The 23131-nt window shown below is 39.9% G+C and overlaps 1 protein-coding gene across 1 annotated transcript in view; it reads right to left on the bottom strand.

Moving 5' to 3' along the window:
- The window catches only part of MAPKAP1 (MAPK associated protein 1), a 180254-nt gene that overhangs the window by 71884 nt on the left and 85239 nt on the right, over nucleotides 1–23131 (bottom strand). The window contains exon 6 of the mRNA XM_063431062.1: nucleotides 16215–16324. Coding sequence (XP_063287132.1) covers nucleotides 16215–16324 — 110 coding nt within the window. The remainder of the gene's footprint in view (nucleotides 1–16214; nucleotides 16325–23131) is intronic.

Below are 23131 nucleotides of genomic sequence, written 5' to 3'. Positions count from 1 at the left end.
GGTGAGAGGGGGCTGCTTGGTGAAAAGGGGCTGAGTGAAGATGGGCAGGGACTGCTGGGAGAGTAGGGGCTGCTGGGTGGGGGACAGGGGCGGCTGGGTGAGAGGGAGAAGGGGCTACTGGGATAGTGAGGGCTACTGGGTGAAAGAGGCTGCTGGGTAAGAATGCAGGGGCTGCTGGGTGAGTAGGATGGGCAGGGCCTGCTTTGTGAAAGAGGGCTGCAGGGTAGGGGGCAGGGAGGAACTGCAGTAAGATTACTGGTCCCTCGCACCTAGGACGAGAGCAGCCCCACTGGACCCCAGGGAAAGATCCACTCAGCTATCCCCAAGGTAGGGAGGCCAAGTGGGTTTGAATTAAAACAAAAATGTGTGTGTTTAAGCCTGTCAGAGTAAGTGTGTGTGTGTGTGAGCCTGTCAGAGTGAGATTGTGTGTGCCTGTTAGAGTGAGTGTGAGATTGTGTGTGCCTGTCAGAGTGTCTGTGTGTGAGTGTCTGTTGTGGAGCCTGTCAGAGTGTGTGTGCGTTTAGGTACCTGCCCGCTCGGATCGCCTTTTTTCCCACGCCATGCCAGTTTCGCCGCAGCTGGTCCCACCTTCATGGCTGAGATTATCAATCTTTATGTTCTCAGCTAACCCAAAGCTTTCCCCTAGGAATGCATTGTCAGGATTTTGTGCACAGTCCTGACCTAGGACTCTCTAGTGGCCGTCTGAGTGACTGTCACTAGAGGTGTTACTAAGTAGCAATGTAAACACTGCCTTTTTTTCTGACAAGGCAGTGTTTACACTGATAAGCCTGAAGGGACAAGCTATAGACACCAGAACAACTACATCAGGCTGTAGTGGTTCTGGTGATTATAGTGTCTTTTTAAGAATTGCATTTTTTTTAAAAATTTGCTCGTTGAAAATGACTGTCTCCTAACTTTTCTAGCTGGCTCCTAGATTCCAAACAAATTTGTCAAGCCCTGATCTAAGGAAAGCATTGGGAGGCTATTGTGCATGCGTGGCTAAATGCCACACTGCACTAATCAGCATCTCTTCATAGAGATGCATTGAATCACTGCCACTCAATTTTTACCATGAATTCCAAAGAACCAGCAAACACCCCCAGTTAGACACATAATATAGCGTTTACATCCAAGAATGGAGATGTTGAACATCAGTGCCTCCCACTAGAGGTGTTCCTATGCAGTTCTCTGAAAAGGCACTGTTTACATTAAAAAGTGTGAGGATTGGCTGTGAACACCAGAACAACTACATTAAGCTGTAGTTGATCTGGTGACTATAACACCCCCTTTCAATAATTAATATTAAGTCTTCAAAGGGACCAGGATATAATGTTGCCCGGGGGCCCAGAAGGCTGTCAGTCCGTCCCTGCTTGCTTCTATTTAGTGTTGCAGAAACTCCACAAGAAAACATCACAGGGAATAAAAACGAGACTGAGACAAATGAACACTCCCCTTCCTCAAAGTTCAAATGTAAAAAAAAATCCATTGTTTATATAATGATTATGTGGAGAGTATGTGAAAACACTCAGTCCAACAAATGTATTGGGGCGCATGTTTTCCAGAACACACAGGTTTTCTTTATATCACAAGCCCTGATACTCCTTGCAGACAAGTTGGGCCACTGTTTTACTATATACCCAGCACAAACATACCAAAACAACTATAGCTTAATGAAGCAATTTGGAGTTTTGAACATTTCCCCTGCAGGGTAGGGGGGGAGGGGCAACAGAATTGTCAAAGAAGGCCACAGGCCCTCTGAGAGTATTCCAAATGTAAATAACTATACGCATATTTTGGCAGTGCTGAGGGAAAAACTTTTTCCAAAGTTCCAAGATTTTCCAAGGTTGGGAGTAGGAGCAACAGAGGGTCCCATGAGCAACCCCTGCCATTAAGCCCAGAAATCTCATAGTGTTGCATGGTACCCCCAGTCGAGACACAGTCTCACCTGGTCAGAGTGCTATAGCACAGGCTAAAATGGTTTTACCCTGTTAGCCACAAATGTTGCTAATAATTTTAGATCCTTATTGAAGAGAGAGATTGCATGCTAACTCCTACAGTCAGTCAGGTCCTTGATCACCTTATTTCCTTCTACATCAGACATGTTAAGCAGATATTGTTTGCGTACTAGTTGTCACATTAGCAAACCAGAGAAAGGTCCAAATTAGCGGACACAAAAAAGTTATATATTGAAATTCAGATATAAAAAGCTTGGTTTAAAAAAAATGTAAATTATTTAAATACCTGTATGTATGTGTTATTCCTAGAAATCTACATTCATACACTCCCAACCCAAGTTACATGCTTTGGTACAACAACAAAAAGCCAGACAAGCTCTGCTCTAACCATGGCAATCACTGTCATGTGCGTCCATTGTGGTCTGAGCCTACATAAATTCTACACACAATGTATGAACGTACATTATTACCTGAACTGGCTGAGTTCTGAAGCAGGAAAATTACATACTATCCACTATACTGTAGGTGATTTTACATATGTATTGATCAGCGGGTGAGGGGGAAAGAAAAATAACAAAAAAGAAACCAATCTATAATCTACAGCTCACTGTCTTTGTTCCCGTGGTTTGTGTCCCACTTTTTACTTCCAACCATCCAAACTCTGGCTCCTCTGTTAATTTTGGATTGCAATAATAGGCTATGGGGCAGATTAGTCAGCACTATCACCCATATTTGAATAGCTAATGTGGAAGCCAAGTCAGATGTGCAGTAGTGGTTATGGTACTTAGAGTGTCTTTGATGTTTTCATTGGCCACTGTATCCAGTTTGACTCTATTTTGTATTAACGTAATTGAGCAACCATATCATCCCCCCAAAAAGTAACTCAACTGATATGACAGGTACTATTAACAGCATTTCAGGCAACCTAAAAGTGTCCATGGATTTTAATGGGGATTTCTAAACATGTATACACATATTAAAAAATAAAAACCTTGTTGCACACCATTAAAAGCATGTGGCTTGATGTCAGCATTAATGCTGCAAATTCCTCTGTTGCCGTCACCTCTTATTTGGAGAAAAAAAAGTTAACCTTTCAGTCAAGGAGTAAAAAATAAAATAAAAAAGAAAACCTAGAAAAAGAAAAGAAAAGGCCTAGTCTAACTTTTATCTAAGATAGTGATGTCTGTAAACTCTATCTCTCTTTTCTGCTGACAAGCAGTGGCTGAGATAAGATTGGAAGCGAGACTCACTTTGCTGGGAAAAATAAATAATCAATACTCATCTAAATGGAAATGAGGTGCAGCACCCCCCCTTAGTCACCACCACTTTCTGATAACAGGACCCCTTATCACGGATCCAATTTTTCAGGCCTGGGCCTTATCAACATCACTCAGCTCTGAGGTAATGTGCAGGAGGAAAGAGGGGAAAAAAATCCTGCTGCTAAATTGAAGCGATTGAATGAGATCAGTTTAGTGAGGTGTTGGTTACCCGCAGTTCAAATGTTTAGAAATGCAATTTTGCTCCCATTATGTAGCAGGGGAGGTGAGAGATACAGAAGGAAATACTGGGGGCATTAATGTGACAGCAATTTAACTCTTTTCAGCCCCAGAGAGGCCTGCATAAAGACCAGCTATTTATGTGAAACATTGCTTTTAACTTAACATGCTGGCGCTAAACCAAAGGACTTTGCCGTGATAGAGATACCACAAAAATATCATCAAAATGGACGCAATACTTGGTAATAAGAAAACTACAGGGTTTGAAGGAATTACCATCTTGAGGAAATTGTAAATCTCTGCTGGGTGCCCACAGCCTGCCAAGATAGTCATTTTTTGTTATGGCTTTCTAACTCACATACATAAAAACAAGCACAAGTACCAAAAAATCACAAAAGGAATCTGTAAAATATATATATATATTTAAGAATTAATTTACCTCAAGAACATAAAGCATGATGCTTATTTACTTTTTTAATGCATGTGCCATTAAATAATACTTGTTTTTTTATTGAATTCATGTAGAGTACTCAAAACAAGTCGATACAAGCAAAGATTTACAAGAGAGTAAAAAAAAAATGTTTACTGAAATAATAAGAATAAACCTATACAGTGCACCAATGTATGGATATTAATAGGAGTAGAAATTTTGTGCCATATTAGTCCAGTAATGCAGATGTTTTATAACAGCTGAAATTAATATCTTGTAATTCCTATTTTATTGGTTGAATGGAATTTTGGAACAACAAGCTTTCGGGAGTTCTTCCCTTGTTATTCCGAAATTCTGTTCATGCAATAATAAAAGGTTTTACAAATCACTAATTTCAGCTGCTATTTTCGATCTGGATAGTTATATGAATTTCCACAAACCTAGTGACCAAAGAGAACATTAACAATGGTCACTCTAAGTACCATAAGCACTGTGGTGACTTTTCCAGACATGAAACTGTGCATTGTCATGAAAAGTGTGCATTGTCAGTCAGCAGTTGCAAATGCCAGTAAGGTTATTTTCTGCTTAAAAAAAAAAAAGCATACGTTTATGTTATACATCCGTTAGGATTCCACCTTGAATATGTGATGCAATTTTGGGCACCCATTTTGAAAAAGTATTTTTATTAAAAAAAAAAAAAAAAAAGTCTGGATGTTTTTTTGAAAACCAGAATACCGGTATTATAGGAACAGCTAACGTGGTGGTAACAGCATGTTAAACCAAAAAGAAATCAGGAAGGAATTTATTTCCCTCTTCGTGACACAATTCATGGCTTTAAAATGTTGTGGTTTTTCTTTCTACCTTCTTTAGGATAAACTGCAGAAACAGATATGTGGAAGGCTGAACTCAGAGAGTGCTTTTTTCAACCTAGATTACAATGTTAGTCTATGTGACTGTGTTTCCAGATTGGAAAGTGTCAGGTGTGTAAAGGAATTGTTTTTCCTCCAATGATGCTTCCAATTGTACATTCGTATGAGTTTCAGGGTTGAGCTACTTGCAACAAGTCCACACCTGAGTTTCATGACCCTACACTTCAAACACTTTTGGGTTGAATTTGTATATAACACACTAGCCTTCTCCTACTTGTATTTTGTTTGAAGCATATTAAACGGAACCACTACAAAACAGGAAATCCAAATTTAATCTGATTTATTAGTTAGCACAGCAATGGCAAAACAATGGAGAAGAAAAATAAAAATAAAATACACCTCCAGTTTTTCTTTTTGAAAGACTACACTATACCATAGTTGCAAATATTTCAACAAAAAATGTCAGGGACACTGTGGCTAGTATGCAAACAGTTGCATACACGCAAGCACACACACACACGCATATATGCACAATGGCACACACACACATATACACACAATCACAAACTGACCCACAGAGAAATAATGAAAGCACATTTTTCTAGCCACATTGCTTCCACTTCTGCCTCTGGAATACAGGACAGGTCCCGGGACTCCTTTTACCGTGGGCAGGAGACTACCAAGCATATGCGGGACAGTTGGCAACAATGACTATATACATCCAGTGCTGTGTGGCATATTGGTGCCCTATATTGAAGAAATTCTACAATCCTTTGCACTGGCACCTTGAAAAATAACTATAAACTAAGCAAGCACCAAGATTACCAATTCTTAAATCAAAATCTGAGCCTTCTCCTTGTCTGAAAAGGACAAGAACCTTCTTGATGGCTCCAGAAATCTTCCATATGTTAGTATTATTATTAACCAGTCAGGTATTTCCTATTCGTGATTAAGTGCCAATAATAAAGTGCTGCTCCCGCCAGCTGGTTTATTGTAGGGAGGAAATATCTCTACTATCACGCATTACAAAAACTCACATTAAATATAAACAATCCAAGAAAAATGTGATCATATTTCACGGATAATTATTGTAGTTAAAAAAAAAAAAAAGATGTTGTTGCTACAGATAGATTAACTCATTGAGTAATATTTGCCTGGGTATCTGTAAGTTTACCTTTCTGTTGGCTCAACATTATGGCACACAAAATACAAACTGGGTTAACTCTTTCCTTGTTGACATTGTCAAAGTACAAGTGTTTTATATGCTTTATACTGAAAATTTTGTATGTATCTGTATTTTTAGTTTCTGTCTGTATATTTCTATGGTTGCAGAATGAGGGGGCTTATCAGTGTAACTAAAGAGGGGGGTGAGGCGCCAAGGGTAACCGCTGTTTTTGACAGTTATCTCCAAGTCAGTTCCACAAAAAACAAACAAAAAAAAAAACAGGGACAGTGCTTGCAGTACTAGTGAGCTATAATGGTTATATTTCTATGAATGCCCATTAGAGCAGGTGTGGACTGCACTAATACAAATATATGTGCAAACCGCAAGATTTACAGACTCCACCAGGAGTGAGGAAGTCAATAGAAGAGAATGCACTTACGAAGTTCTCCTGACAAAGCCTATTTAATGCTTAAGGGTCCGTTTTTGTTTGTTTTTCTATATTTTATTTATAAAATCACATTATCTGTAAGTATAACATTTGTGATGGGACACAACTGAGACAAACAAGAAGAGGTTACATACGAAGATTCGCCAACTGTAGAGTGTTATGATTCAGTTCTATAATTGAGCTCAAGTAAAATGTTGGCCCCAAACGAAAATGCTGTCTGAGCCTTCTGCTGCCAGAGACCCTTCTGGGAGTACCAGTCCCATATGCCATTGATGACTTTGCCTGCTTCTGAAAATGTGAGTGAAATAGGTTTCTGGATCTCAAGAAATGGCTCCATTAAAGAAGATGTTAATAAGTATGTGCTACCTGAAAAGCCCACTATCCATGAAGGATAGGCAAGATGGAGCTGTGTGGACGTGGACATGCACAAGTGAAAACCTCTTTGTTGATTTATAAAACTGCTGATTTCTTAAAGAAATCGTCACTTTTATAACCTGACAGTAAAATGGGATAATTCTTGGACATAAAGCACTTCTGCTAGCTGTGTTGAGTGAACCTCTAAAGGAACACTAAAGTCATCAGAACCACTACATCTTAATTGGGAATACTTGTTTGTATTCCTAATACTATGGTATTCCTCTAAGTTCATTGACTTGAAGCATAGTTGATTTGGAAAATATTTCCATTTCGGCTATATTGGCCTTACATTTGAAATCCACTTTGTATTCCTAAAAAATCTCACTTTAGTAAGCAACCCTGTCAATGTTTTAGATATAGGCTATAGAAATCACTTACTTTGCCTATACTAAATAGCAGAGAAAAAAGTAAGTGAAAAATAACATTAAAGGTTATTGATGTCATTTGATTACGGACTAGAAAAAAGTTTTAATAGTTTTACAAAGAAAATAAAACCCAAAACATGGTAATGTACGTGGACCGAGTAGTAGCCTAACATATCATAACTTGGGACTTCTTAGACTCTTTAAAAACATTAACAAGCTTTATATTTTACCTTCCCAATTTGGCCTGTCCCTTGGACTGCACCTTTTTCTCCTTCCTAATGATGGTCAAATGGACTACTGTCCATCTGATCCACATACTCCCACTATTCTAACATTCTTTTTTTTACTTAATGGCAGATGATTTTAAGGGAGATCAATAACTTGCGGACTCTAGCATATATTCCACATTGTGGCAGTTATATAGTTAATCCAAATTTGATCATCGAAGGCATTTACGTGCCAGGCTTCAGAGATCTGATCTCTGGTATCACTGACATCCCCACTTCCTGTCTGGCTTAAATAATATGCTTACTCAGCGTAGCAGACAATATTTTGGCTATTTTATGTCACTTTAGACAATTTAAGATGAGGAGTCTGACAGCTGCGACATGACTTCTAAACAGATGTTTTCATTTACACTGAAAGGTACTAGCCGTTCAATGGCTGCATCTTAATATCTTGCTGTGACCTGTGGAAAATTCAGGTCACCCCAGAGAAATGTTGGCAACAGACATTGTTTAACAATTAAACTTGGAGAGCGGTTTGTACTTAAAAGGATTAAGTATTCCTGGCCAGGAATGTTTACAGACTAGGGCTGCTCAAGGCTTAGAAATAAGGTGCTATTTTTGTAAAATATTTAAATATATATCATTACTTATGTGGTAAATTGTGTTCAGAATGCACATCTGCAAAGATAAGGGGGGCATCAAAACTATACATGTGGGGGTCTTGAAAGGCGAGAACACTGTTATTCTTAAGCAAAAATGATTTAAGTTGGACTATAAAACCCCTTTTGCAGTTAAATAAGCACATATGCTCGGGCATATTATTTGTTACTTGGATTGCCTAAAAGTTTGCCCCTCCTGTCTGGTGTCATTATGGTGACAAGAAGCCCACTTTGCAAGATGTCTGAGATCTCTTAAAGGAAATGTTCCTGCATTTCTTGGCATTTCCCACGATGTGTAGCTTCTGTTCTGAGCCCCCTTAAGACAAGAAAGGATGATGAAACCTCTGTCAATCCTCTCTCTTACCATAATGCCATAAAGCTCTGTCATGTGCTCATGTGACATGTATTTTAGAACTCTTCAGAGGTTTCATTCATACAAAGACACAGAATATCACTTACGTCAACGATGTCTTGCTAAAGCATAAACAAATGATTTTTTTTTTTTGTCTTCTCTGAATTCAACTGCAAATTTTATCTTCAAAATGCATTTAACATACAGTTTACAAGTCTGCTTTAAAATGTGTTCTGTTTAAGAACAAATAAACCTTACCCCTGAGAGTAACTGCAGCAATGAGTGATATATTGGTACATTACCTTGGTTTTCAGGTCCGTGACAGGCATCACCTTTGTTTAGGTAGATCGCTCGCTCCTTTAATTCACCCCAAAGAGGCCCCTAATTGCCAAGTGGCAATATTTTGACCGTAGCACACTGCAATGTGAGAAGTAGCTTAATGGAGAGTAAGCTATTTTTATTGATCAGACTATAAACATATAAATAACAAGTAATTCATCCTAAGCCTAGAGCTTTACAACAATAGGTCTCCTTTTAATAAAACTAAAATCACAATTTCATGTTCACAGATCTTAAAAATAACATGCTAAAAGGTGATCGCTTGTTGATGACATTGACTTCTGTGAGGGGCATTTGGCCTTGATGTCTATGTAGGAACATCCTGCTCATCTTGGGCATGCTGACATTGTTCGGTTTAAGTCCGCATTCTACTTGTCGCTCGAAAAAAACCTGCAGAAGATGGGAGATGCGCATGGTCCTATGACCTAGTGTGACTTAGATACACATACTTAGTAACAGATTGTAGACATTGTAATTACCAATTATACCTAATGTCTGATATAGAACATTTTATTCCCAAACAGTCCGCCCAGCACATAAAGGGAGACAAAAACGTTGCTGTTGGAATGTACAAATTTCTCAAGTCACCAACATTTAAAGAAAACAAAACTTTAGAGGTCGGCAGAGGCAGATTGGGCTTCCCAGACCTAAAAACATATTACCACGCAGCACACATCACTAACATTACAAGAGCGCACCCCGCTAACTACTCACCCCAATCTATAAAACCTGAGAGACTGTAACCACTAAGGCAGAGTGACCTTAACCACACACTGATGCAACAAGACTGGGGGGAAATATTCGTGGCACTCAATGGACTATCATCATGTGCATCCCACCTAGAGACATCCCGCAAACTCGTATACCGCTGGGATATGGTCCCCACACGACTCCACAAACAGTACCCGGCGGGGAGCTCTCTCTGCTGGAGAGGTCAAACTCAAAAGGGGTCAATGTTCCACATCTGGTGGTCCTGAAAAACAGTACAGGCCTCTGGCCTGAAGTGTCCGAATTAATTCAAACAGCAACTGGTTGCGCTATAAACCAATCACTGGAAATATCCTTACTAAAACGGTTTCCTGAAGAGATACACAAACTCACGCTGAAAATAATATATCTCATACTAAACACGGTGTCCACACTAATAGCCAAAAACTGGAACACCCCTGCCCACCCTAGCGGAAATAATAGATATGGTGTCTTCCACATTAGAATATGAAGTGCTGAAAATAGGACGAAAATAGGAAAGTTAAGCCACACAGCAATGGGAATATGGAGAGAATTCCAACAAACCCACAGCACTGCTCAAAGGACTGATAATTGTTTGGGTTAATTATGCAAAAAAAATTAATCTTATTAGATATATATACAGTTCGAACCAGTAAGATAGGCGAACTTCCACAAAATAAGTTGCAAGTGACACACATCCCACTGCAGATGCCCCTGTTAGTTCTGCCATCCCACTCCCCCTTTTTACGCTCTCTTCACCCCACCCTGACTTGGGCCCAGCCGACTGGAGGAGAGGACGAGCCCTGGCCTTAGCTCTGGTACCTGTCCCACTACCTAAGATCGGCTGTCAAATATGAGGTGGTTACTTCCACATATACTACCATGAAAACACAATTTAAAAAGAAAATGAGGTTACCAATGAACCATGGATGCTACCTGTGATTACTGTATTTGATGTGTAATGTCGAGGTGGATACCTCACATGTTTTTGATGACTTCCCCACCCTTCTCTTCTTTCTGTTATATTTGGAAAACCAATAAACTACAAATTGGAAAAAAACAAAACTTTTACACTGCTCCCTGTACAATAACTGGGCATAGGTAGTCAGCAGCATGAGCCACCTTGTGTTTATTCAGCTGGACTCTGAAATCGTCAGAACTCGCCACGACCTTGAGAAACATTCAAGAACAAGGCAGCGGGTTTCTGGTCTGTGATTAATTGACCTGGTCTTACTTTCCTGCGAGAAGCCGCATGGAGAGATAATTTACAGATACACCAGATAAAGGCGAAGTAAAAAAATAAATAAAAGAGAGTAGTCTACCAACAAGTAGAGAAAGATGGAGAAAGGGGAAAAGGCAAAAGGATGTAAAGAAATAGAAAAAAGCAGCCCAGCCCTGCAGACCATTTGCAGCAGCTAACGACTTGTTCATTATGAGTGATGATGGATAAAGACTTCTCACGCTGCGATGGGATGGAGATTTATATGCGCGGCTCTGTCTCCTATCTTGGGAGAGAGATCATCATCATTTAATGCTATCTCAGCGGTCAGAGATGGGCGTCCGGAGGAGCTGGGTACCACGGCGTGCTGTCAGCTGGCACAATATGAGTGCGTGCAGCTGGAACATCTGGAGCAGGCTGCCTACGGCCCAGGCTGAACAATAGACTCTGGAGCTCTGCCAAATTGCTTGCAGACGTTGGCAGCAGAATCAAGCCCATGTCCCCACTGTATCCTGCTCTGTCTTTATGATGATCTGATCTCTCCCAAGCTCTCTTATCTCTCTCTGGGAATACGGCCTTGAGATCGCTCTCCTGTGTCCTTCACTGCCTTATCTCTCGCTACTTTTATTAAAAATTTGTCTCCCTCCCTTACTCACTGCTTGTCGATAGCTTGTTAAATCATGTGATGGATGGGATACTTTACTGTTGGTAAGGCACATGAGCTTAAAAGGATTTGGGAATAGTGGCACTGCGATGGTTTTAGGCATAAGCAAGATAGGGACAGCCACACTGACCTGTTACCTGTAAGGACTGAGGATTTGAAGGTAGATTGAGCTTTGCCATTAAAATCTGTTTAACAGTATTTTATTTCTAGAATCCTTCAACCCCTAATATTTTTTACTCACATTAGAAATGCACACAGCAGATTATTTTGTCCGTATGCTGGTACCTAAACATGCAAGCTTCATAGTTATAAAGTTGCAATGTTGAAGAGTTAGGAAAACGTGTTTCTTTACTAAATCAATATTTCTGTCCCAACGAGAATCTTTCTCAACGCTGGTATACCCTGGAACAAAAACTTTTATTGAAAGTTTTCCCCTTCATTTTAAAGGAAGATAAAGCAGCAGAGGCACAAACATTATTGTTTTTGACTTATAGAAAAGCATAAAATACCTGATGGAGGGTTGTAGAGAAATGAGCAATATGCAGGCGTAATGTAAATCCATATATAACAGAGCACAATAGTTCTTTCATTGCCCTTTCTTCTGGGGCAGGATAATGTAGACTTAAAATATATAAAAAATCGTCATAATAGTGCATAATTCCGATACAAATGCAGCGCTTAAGTGAGCTCTCACATGAACTAACACATGATGAGTGGAGTGTTCATCAGGGTGCACATCTAGGTTTCTCCAATCTCTCAGGCTTTGAAATTGTGTATTAGGTTTATTTTACTTAAAGGGACACTATAGTCACCCAGACCACTTCAACTCAATGAAGTGGTCTGGGTGCCAGGTCCCCCAGGTTTTAACCCTTCAGATGTAAACATAGCAGTTTTAGAGAAACTGCTATGTTTACATTGCAGGGTTAATCCAGCCTCTAGTGGCTGCCTTCCTGACAGCCGCTAGAGGCGCTTCTGCGATGCTGGAATGCGAAAAATGCATCCAGCGTGCAGAACTTCCACAGGAAAGCAATTGCAGGAAAGCAATTGAGACTGTTTGAATGCGTGCGCATTCCGCTCGAGTCGGGAGCCGATGTCGGAGTGGGAGGAGAGGTCACCAGCGCCGAGGGAGCCCGGTGCTGGATTAAAGTAAGTAACTGAAGGGGTTTTAACCCCTTCGGCGACAAGGGAGGGGGGCCCTGAGGGTGGGGGAACCTAAGGGTTATATAGTGTATGGAAAACGAGTTTGTTTTCCTGACACTATAGTGATCATTTAAATTAATACTGTATAGTGCACTGGAAATAGTGCCTGGAGGCTCAGTGTTATTCCCATAGTCTCCCATCATTCTCTTACAGCGACAATGCTGGCAAAGGATAGTGGGACATGTAGTCCATGACATGGGTACTGCCGAAGCTTGCCTACCACTGGTAAACACTAAACAAAAGGCTCCCCATCAGAATTATATTCTCAGGAAAGATTCAGACCAGGAGATTTCGCACTGTACTTTTTGAGACGAGAGTATGGCCATTATTAGAGTAATTTGTTTAGATTCTCTTTGCTTAGTAGCTCCTGTACATCTCAACATATAATAATGCTCCCATATGGTGAGAACATTTGAGCACCTTTAAAAAGTCCAATGAGCACTGCACACAAGTTAAAAGTACTTTGGAACCCTCCCCAAACATTACAGACCGTAATATCAGAACATATGTCCCACTACGGTAGCGACATTCCTAGCGTGGGACGGATATGTTAAAAAACACTCCCATGCTTCCTATATTTCCCTGGCACTACGAACCCAAGCGATGCATGTCCTTATTCCCGGATTTGATCACGGCATGTGGTACAATAGTGGAATTAAATGCCTCTCCCAGATCATGCCACAGGGTCACTTAATGGACTATGATTCGCTATCCAAAAAGTTTAACATACCCTCCAAAGCATACTTTAATTACCTACAACTACATTCCTGGGTAAAAAAACATATAAGAGCGGATAGCGCACTCCAACTAGACAACAAATTGACCGAGATAGAAAAAATCTGCATGGCCCAAAAAACACCACAAAAAATATTATCTTTCTTATACAAGTTATCTGGAACCCAGATCCCACCAAAAACTTTAAAATTCATAAAAACCTGGGAGAAGGAGCTAGTCCTAGATATCACCAACGAAGTCTGGTTAAAAATACTGAAGGCCCACAAACACCTAACACTGAACACGACCCATATTGAGACAAGTAGGAAGATATTATACCGATGGTATATGGTGCCTACCAGGCTATACAAATTTGATGGAAGGAAATCAAACTCCTGTTGGAGATGCTTGAAAGAGCCCGGAACAATGCTCCACATATGGTGGACCTGTCCGAAGCTCCAATCCTTCTGGGGACATATTTCAAATGCGATAAATGAGTCCACAAATGAAACTATACCGTTCACCCCAGAAACATATCTCTTACTAGCTTTACCCAACACACTGCGAAAGGTAGACCTATACCTCATATATCATATTATCATAGCAGCTCTAATGTCCATAAGTAGAAACTGGCTTAACGAGAACCCACCGAGTGTGGACCAATGTTTAAACCTGGTGGATACCACCAAGTCATACGAAATAGCTGCACGACGGATGAGGGCGGGTAACAAAGTTTGTCTGACAGCATGGAAAAAATGGGATGATTGGCGTCTGTCAGTCCAAAAGAGCACACGACCAATATAGACCCTGAAGGGACACAGGTCTTCAGAATACAAGCCGATCCCCTCCCCCATATACCCCCCCTACCCCCTCTTCCACCACCCCCCCCTCCCATCCCCCTGTTTATAGTTACACCGATGGTTACACATAGCTACTGAAACTAACCAAATTAATGAAACACAGATGCTGATGCATGTTTTTGTTAAATGTAACACGAGTTGATGTTCTGTCATTACACTGAGTTTCCTAATATCAAACCGGAGATGTATGCTGTTCATGAAATATAAAAAAAAGGTAAGGTTAGCGCTAATAATATAATGAACAGGCAGCGACCTTTTAGAGGGTAACCCTCTAACCCTCTAAATAACAGATACACAGTAAAAAGAGAAAAAAAGGTTGCGCCAAAAATAGGAAATAAATAAATAAAATAAAAATAAAACTTAGAATAAAAAGTATCAAAATATAAATATAAAAAATAATAAAAAATATAAAATACAAAATAGTTCCAATGATTTTCTGGAGATAAGATAGGTATAGTCACTTAATTCCGCTGTGGGGGTGGGTTCTTTTGTTGTAGTAGTTCCCACCATCTCGTGATATGAAAAACACAAAGTAGAAGGACTAATCGTGCGGAGTGTATACACATTAACGCGTTTCACCGCTGGGGCTTTATCAAAAATGGATTTATTTTTTTTTCCATTTTTGATAAAGCCCCAGCGGTGAAACGCGTTAATGGTTTTTAATATTGTGTTATTTAAAAATAAATGATTTTTGGTTAGATACTTGTACCAAATCATTTTTTATACACTATTATTATTATTTATTTTATTCTTTCCTGGCATTTTTATACTGAATATCCTGAAGTGGGGATTATACCACTAACGCTATTTCTCAAGTGCAGTGTGACCTGCACTTTACTTGTGAGTATATTTTATCTCATTTTATTCACCACCTTTAAATACCATCAGAGAGCACGATCTGCTGTTTTTATCTCCTTCTTCTCCTGAGATTTGGACGAACCCCTTGGAGGACAAGCACCAATATATCCTGTAAGCGGGGATTATACCGCTATATGCCTACAAACCCTGAGCTGGCTATATCTCACCTAAATGTGAGTGTAACAAATATATTTTTAATACTATCACACTAAGTGTATACACTCCGCACGATTAGTCCTTCTACTTTGTGTTTTTCATATCACGAGACGGTGGGAACTAATACAACAAAAGAACCCACCCCCACAGCGGAATTAAGTGACTATACCTATCTTATCTCCAGAAAATCATTGGAACTATTTTGTATTTTATATTTTTTATTATTTTTTATATTTATATTTTGATACTTTTTATTCTAAGTTTTATTTTTATTTTATTTATTTATTTCCTATTTTTGGCGCAACCTTTTTTTCTCTTTTTACTGTGTTCATGAAATATGATTTAATTTCTGTACTGTGCCCATCACTTCACTTTTGTATATCTGTATATAAACTTGAAAATTTAATACAAATTATTATACAAAAAAAAAAAATTACCCTAAAAGTACTTTGGAACCCTGTGGAGGGTGGTCCGCCACCCACCAGGAATAGTATGAAGTTGAAGTCCACAGACATCACAATGTAGGGTGATGGTAGAGGTATTTTATTGAATATCAAAGAACAAAAATATACATTTCAGCCTTTAGGCCTCAATCATGTATTTGGGCAACTTTGGCAGGGTCCAACTTGGTTATTATGAAGAGGGTGGAAACCTAGTTTTTTCTTGGGTCACTCACTTGTGTGAGGCACAGAATAAAAGACAGTCAATGTGGAGAGAAGTCATACTAGAAAATTATGTTATTTAATTTAGCATTTATTCTTGTACAGTGCTTCTTAACATTTTGACCAAGATACAAAACTGTGTCTCCATCAGGCACTTCATAACAATCAAGCCCCGGACAACTGCTGGCAAAAACCCGCTAACACCAATACTAGAGGAAAGGAAGAAAAAAAAAAATACTGATCTAGGAGAACCCATCCCTTGTGTTAGCCTATGAAATTAAAAAAGTAACATCTACCTTTTTTCACTAGAGTACTTACTAAGAGAAACACGTGTTAAAATGCTTACTATCTGGGATAGCTAAAAAAAATTGAAAACCAGAGGCTAAGTGCTTGATTGTGTTTGGATTTGAAAGTTAATACAGACACACACCTGAGTTTCTCTGAGATCCCTTTCTCCGTTTCAGAGCTTTCTCCAGGATCTCTCGCATAGTCACATTCGTGCTGTCCACTTGTATCAAAGAGAAGCCATGTGCAGCATTTCTGTTGGAAAGATGAATATGTTATTAAAATGTCATTGTGTCAACATTTTGTTTCAGGGAGAAAAGAAGGCACAACACAGTGGGGGACATTTAGAAATTGTTCAGTTAAAAGTAGTCTAACGTGCTAAAAGTGGAAACTAGTGGAACCAACAGACACATTCTATTGGTGAATTTACTATTAAAATTTTGCACCACTCTTTGGACAAAACTCTGTGATAAATCTTCCCCAATGTGTCACAGCTCTGGGTCACTGAATATGTTATCTCAAGTTCTATCCATTTACAAAGAATACAGAGTAGAAGTTGTCATTAGACATTTTATATAACTGCAGTCCTAAAAGATGCTGGACCTTTTGGTGTCTACATTAGTGGCCATGAACTTTTTTTAAAATTAATAGTAACTTTTCTGGATGTTTTCAACAGGTAGGGGCAACATAAAAGAAGTAGGATGTGTTGTCAAAATGTCAACTGTTTTGTGCTTTGAGATAAAACACTCGTAAATAATTTTTTTATTTTTTTTTTAAATTGCACACTATTCATTGGTGAGTGACAATTCATCCCCGGGGAGTAGTAATTCACTCCTGATTAGTGTGCTACGGAGTCTCCAGGATTGCAGTGGTGAGAAACTTTTAGTCCTGACTAGTAGGGCAGAACTTAAACCTGTGAGCCCTATAGGCATCATTCTTTATAAATAACCTTCTACTAGAAGAGTCCTCAAGAGGCAGACACTTCTTAAAGGGACACTATAGTTACCAAAACAACTTTAGCTTGATGAAGCAGGTTTGGTGTATAGAACATGCCCCTGCAACCTCACTGCTTAATCCTCTATCATTTAGGAGTTAAATCCCTTTGTTTATGAACCCTTGTCACACCTCCCTGCATGTGATTTGCACAGCCTCCCTAAACACTTTCTGTAAAGAGTCATCTAAAGTTTATCCTCTCTTTATTGCAAGTTCTGTTTAATTTAGATTTTCTTATTTCTTAATTGAGCAGTAAAACCTGAGAGGCATGATCTATAGACTAAAACTGCTTCATTAAGCTAAAGTTGTTTAGGTAACTATAGTGTTCTTTTAATCTGCAAATCCTTAAGTGCTCTGGCTAATGGCTTTATAATAATGCTGTGGATCCTAACTCAGGACAGCTCTACTCAGTGCTAATCTTCTAGTGAACATGGACTCATAGCTTTAGTGTAAGGATACACTAAACACTTCAATCATTTTGATTTTGATTTGTATGGTTAGTGACTGTTTGGTGGGCGTTGATGACTTTCGTCAAAAGAGAGGCTCATTGTAAGTCCATCTCCCATTTAAGCATATATGTTATTTTCTGAGAATGGAGTGTTGAGGTTTACATATGATAACACCAAGATAAAGGGCTAATTGATGGATGGTGGGTGGAGATATTTCAAAATGTTTGAATCCACAGCTAGCAACACATTGTGTAAAAGGTCATTTGAAATTCCTCCTTAAGAATTTTAGGAAGGTTTTAAATTTACCGTACATCCTGTGTATAGATGGCTGATAAAATTAAGGTTTGGACATCTGGTCTTTTATTTTTTTGATTTTTTTTTTAAGTGTTACATTTGATCTAAGATTGTATTTTGAACTAAAAGTATTATTATGCTAATTTAGACAGTTTACAGTTCAATGGAGTAATATCTTACAATACAATGCAAGTGGTACAGGGCATATAAACAATCACACTAAACACAACTTTAAAAGGCATTCGTTTAGTGGGTGTGGATAGAATATGATCAGGGGTGGGGCTATTCTCAAATGTTAAAGGGGACACTTCAGTTTTCTGACATTACATTTCATTCAATTACAATTTCATGTAACTCAAATAGTCAAATTATTATTTTACATACACTAATTAGTAAAAATATGGTCAGTATAACGGCTGTAGAACTCTGTGATTCCCCCTTAAACATCACAAAACCTTTTACTCAAGAAAAGACCAGTCTTGCGGCTGTTCTGGAGGGAAGGACGGGGAGGGTCTAGAAAGAAATTTAGATACATAATATATAAAACCTATCTTAATCCCTCCTCCCATAGTATATACAACTGAACACCAACTATCCTTCCCCAGGACTGACAAGACACAAATGTATATGGCAAACTACAGAACTTAAATAAATAAAGGAGGGAGCCAATACTATCGCTAATCGTACAGAAAAGCAATTTTTCCACTGAATCTGAAGCTTTAGATGTTCATGAGAGAGTAAAGTATGATCTCAAAGTATGAGTATTCATCATGACAGGAAGAGGTTTGTTAACCAAGTAGAATGCCAGTAGAATGACTTCTATTATCTATCTTGCAATTGGCATTTTTGATGCCTTACTTCCCTTGGAAATGAGATGCTCTGATTTTCCGAAAGCTTCAGTATGTTCCAATAATATGAGGAGGGCTCTTTTGACATCCAGAGATATTCTTCCCAGATCCTGGAATAAACTTTACTCTTGGATTCTTTCTTGGCTGCAATCAGAATGTCAGTAACTTCAGGGATTAATTCTGTGAAGCTTGGTATCTGTCGTTCAGATACCAGGGATTTAATGTCTTGAGAGTCTTCAAAGAGACCAGCTTGTGTTCCAAGAGTTCTACTGAAAGTGAGAGATGCCAAAAGATTTCTTTTGAGAGATGTGACGGTAGTCACTATTACCTGGACCTTCAGACAGACTATTTATTTAGGTTGTTTGACTTTTCTTATGTTTTAGTCACCCTGTACCCATTATAGGTGCAGGGTGTGTGTAATGTAATGGTTTATAATTGTGTGTGTGTGTATACTGTTAAAGGTTTTGCCTGCTCCTGGATTTGGCTATTGAGCCTGTGTAGTGCTCTCTGTTGGTAGGGCACTACACATGTATATTTGCATATTGCTATTTCTGCAGGCAGGAGATATGTTTTATGTTAATTATTGTCTTTCCCGTCCCTTTATATACAAGTTTTATGCTATTATAATTTCCTGTATATTTTATGACATGTTTTGGTTATTTGAATTTTATTATGTTTGTCACAGCAATTTAAATGTAATGATCATATGGGCTAGTCCCATGAAAAATAAAGTTTTGCATGTCAGTTCCTTTTGGAACTTGTGTCCTGTGTGGATTTGTAGGGATCCTAGTGACAGAATCTTCAGACCTGTTTACTGGTTGCAGGATCCCTCTAGCCCTGGGATAAATCAAGAGAGCTAGGCCTGAGAGACACAGTTGCCTTTGTAAAGGCAATAACTATAATCACTGAAAGCAGAGGGGAGGATACCTGCCTGGAAGAAAGGCTGCAGCGGAAAAGGCAGAGGGGACGATATCTGCCTGGAAGGAGAGCTGGAATCTGGACCCAGGATCCTGGTCCAGGGTGGGAAGCAACGGCGAGACCCTGGCCAAGCTGCGGCAGCTAGGGACTGAAGTGCTGAAAGTGTCCCAGCGATAGCTAGGAAGCATATGTTTACCGGAGGTATCCAGTCGAGGTACCAGGAGGTCCACCACAAGATGTTCGAAGATTAGAAAACTAGCTCCTCCCAGCCAGAAAGGAAGAATTGCTATGATCCTTACCTTTTTCAGGCACATTTTCTGCTAAACCCTTCGAATTAGAATAACTGGCAGGAAGATGCAGGCCAGTTGAAAGTCCCAGGTAATTGCTAGGGAATCCACAAAGTCCTGATTGTCTGACTGGCTGAAATCAAATCTTCTGACTTTCCTGTTCATTATTGGGGCCATCAGGTCTATATCTTAAGTTTTGAATTCAAACACTACCCCCAGAACTGTCTGACGAGAAAGAGACCAATCTCCTTGTTTCAAGTGGTTCCTGCTCAAAGCATCTGCCAAAATATTGTTTTCCCCTTTTATATGAACTGCAGATAGGAAGAGCAGCTGACTTTCTTCACCAATAGAATGTGTCTAGTTTCCAATAGAATGCACTAGTTTCCACTTTTTCACTGAACAATTTCTAAATTTCTGTTGTGCCTTTTTTCTCCCTGAAACAAAATGTTGAAACAAAAAGAGTCTACATAATCTTGCCAGAGAGAAACATAGAATGTGACGGCATTCATTTTCATCTGTAAATACCGAACAAAAATATTCATTGAGGCAGTCAGCTAGACCTTTATCCTCTTCTACATACCTTCCTTCTTTTTTTTTTTTTGTAATTCTTTATTTTTGTAGTGCGACAATTACAACAAGCTCACAATGCCACAATAGCTAATGTAAGCTTTCCGGATCTGACAATGATAAAGCATTTGATACAGCTGCACATTTTTACAATATAATAAACAGGCTAAGTCTACATATGAAGATATATGATGTTAGTAAAACATGTTGCTTTTTGTCGCTAGGTTGTACCAGCTTCTCTGAATGTTAGAGTAAGTAAAGTAAACAGTAGTTGAAATCTACGCTTATTCAAAAATAGGCTATACATATCATGGACGTTGCGTTGCAGTGTGCTGCGACAAACACCGAGAGGTGAAGTAATAAAAAAAGCATTAAAGAAAAATAGAAAAAAATTAAGGAAAACATAGGTAACATTGACATGGCGCCAATCAATGGCAAGTAGTGGAGTGTTAGGCTAAACAGTATACATCAGCGCTGAGCATATAATTAATTATATAGTGCGAGTAATATCAAAACATGCTCGATATGCCCCGGTAGCTACTCCCCCCATAGTAAAAACCATCATGAAGGGTGGTTGGCCTAGCATGCAAACACCCTGCACATTTTAACCTTTTATACAACCCCAGTTAGGTGAAATGCTGCAGTGCATCTAACTATGTGAGGTGGTGTGTATATATCTCTGTGTACACGTCTAGTTCCTCTCATGTTGAGGCCTGGGCCTCTTATATCATGTTTGGATTGTTTGTCTTGCTATAGATATATTGGTATTGGGGAACAGTTGTACCCTTGTCTGGGCTATCTGAGGCTTTGTATAGGAATAAATACAAAGCTCTTGTGGGCGCCTGAGGGCGTGGGGGGTGGGGGGGTTACCGTTGACTCGGTCTGTCGGTCGATTTGAGAGTGGGCTATTTATGTGGGTACTCCTGTTTGTGTTGCGCTGAATATTTAAAGGAAAAAACTAAATTAGCTAAACTCTTTATAAATTCAAAACTTTTGAGTTAGCCCTGCAGTTAGCCCAATGCCCTTATCTGGTATTGGCAGATCATATCAAAAACGGTTGAAAAAATATTACTAATAGAAAAATAAATTAGGCTGTGGTGGTACCAGGCTGGTATTGTTAGGGGACAACAGTGTCTCTCTGCCTGCAGTCCGAGGTGCTTCAGGTGGTGGCTGCTGCATGGGTTTCTTTCCTTGGGCCCCGTGGGACAAATGGAGGTGCAGTTGCTGGATTCCAGATGTGGGCGGTGGTTAACGACCCGCAGTTAGCCATGAAGTCCCCTGGGAGCCCCAATGTAGGCACCAGTCCCTTTGCTCCCTGTAGATCGTGAACTGGGTGCGTGGTGTCTCCATGTTGTACCTGCAGGGTGCGGGGTGATCTCCATCGATATTGTATGTTGTTCGCTCGTAGGAGGGACGTGAAAGGTTGGAGAGAGCGGCGCCAGGCAAGTGTGTATCCCGATAGGTCTGCGTAGAAGGAGAGTGCCATGCTCTTGAAGGAGTATGGGGAATGATTGCATACCGCGTTGAGGACCGCCATTTTGTCCTTACTCCTCTGGAACCGGATGATCAGGTCTCGTGGTGCCTCGGATGGGGCCTTGACCGGTTTAGGTAAGCGGAACATCCCCTCTTTCTCCACCGTTTTCGCATGCTTGGGCGGTAGAAGCGCTTGGAGAAGTCTGCGTACCAGGTGGGGTAGTTCTGCCTCCGTTGTTGCTTCAGGGATCCCCCTGACCTTGAGGTTTAGACTCCTCCTTTGGTCCTCTGCCGCCGTAAGCCGTAGGTCTGTTTTTGCTTGTTGCTGTTTCAGCTCTAATACTGTTTGCTGCAGAAGCAATATTTGCTGAGCATTTTGGCTGGTTTTCCTTTCCAGTGTGCCCATACAGGCTCTCAGGTCTTGACGGATTTGGGCCACGTCGGCCTGTAGTGTGTGTTGAAGGCCCGCTAGCAATTCTTTTAGGACTGCTGTTGTGACTGGAGCCGAGTCTGGTGGTAAGGGTGGCGGCTTGGGGTTCGGTAGTGTAGGTACATGCTCCTCCATTGCTCCGTCTGAGAAATCCTCAGAGATATCAGAGGCATAGTCCGCGAAGGCGGCCATCTTGGGTTCCCCAGCTCTTTGGACCTGTCGCCAGAGTTCCCCTATGTTCTTACTCATGCTTGGCTTGTCCGGCTTAGCTTTCTTGCTCTTACGACCCATGGTGCCTTCACCTTCCCGGTGCTCTGTTTTGGGGTTATGTGGGAAGAGTTTATAGCCTTGTATTCTGTGTTAATGTGGCTTGTTGGTGCTGAGCAGTTCCAACGTGCGGTCATTCAGTTCAGCAGCTTGGCTCCGCCCCCCCTTTTGTTTTTAATCTAACTAATCCTTGTTTTACTTTTCTTTTCTCATTTATGTATCTAAACAAAAGTTTTGTCCCCTTTTTTACTGACTGTGATATTTTCTCTTCTGTGTGTGATTTGGAAGCTCTTATAACTTGCTTAGCCTCTTTTTGCCTAATCTTATAGATCATTCTGTCTTCCTCACTCTGTTTTTTTTATAATTACTAAATGCGAACTTTTTGTTTTTTACTATTTTGGCCACATCTGCGGAATACCACAGTGGTTTCTTGAATTTTTTGCTTTTACTGACAAGCCTAATGCAATTTTCTGTTGCCTTCAGTAGTGCAACTTTTAAATAATCCCATTTCTCTTGTACTCCATTTAAATTGCTTC

This window comes from Pelobates fuscus, chromosome 9 (genome assembly GCF_036172605.1).
Source record: "Pelobates fuscus isolate aPelFus1 chromosome 9, aPelFus1.pri, whole genome shotgun sequence".
Lineage (NCBI taxonomy): Eukaryota > Metazoa > Chordata > Amphibia > Anura > Pelobatidae > Pelobates > Pelobates fuscus.
Note: the sequence above shows the minus strand (reverse complement) of the source record. Positions and strands in the feature narration are given on the sequence as shown.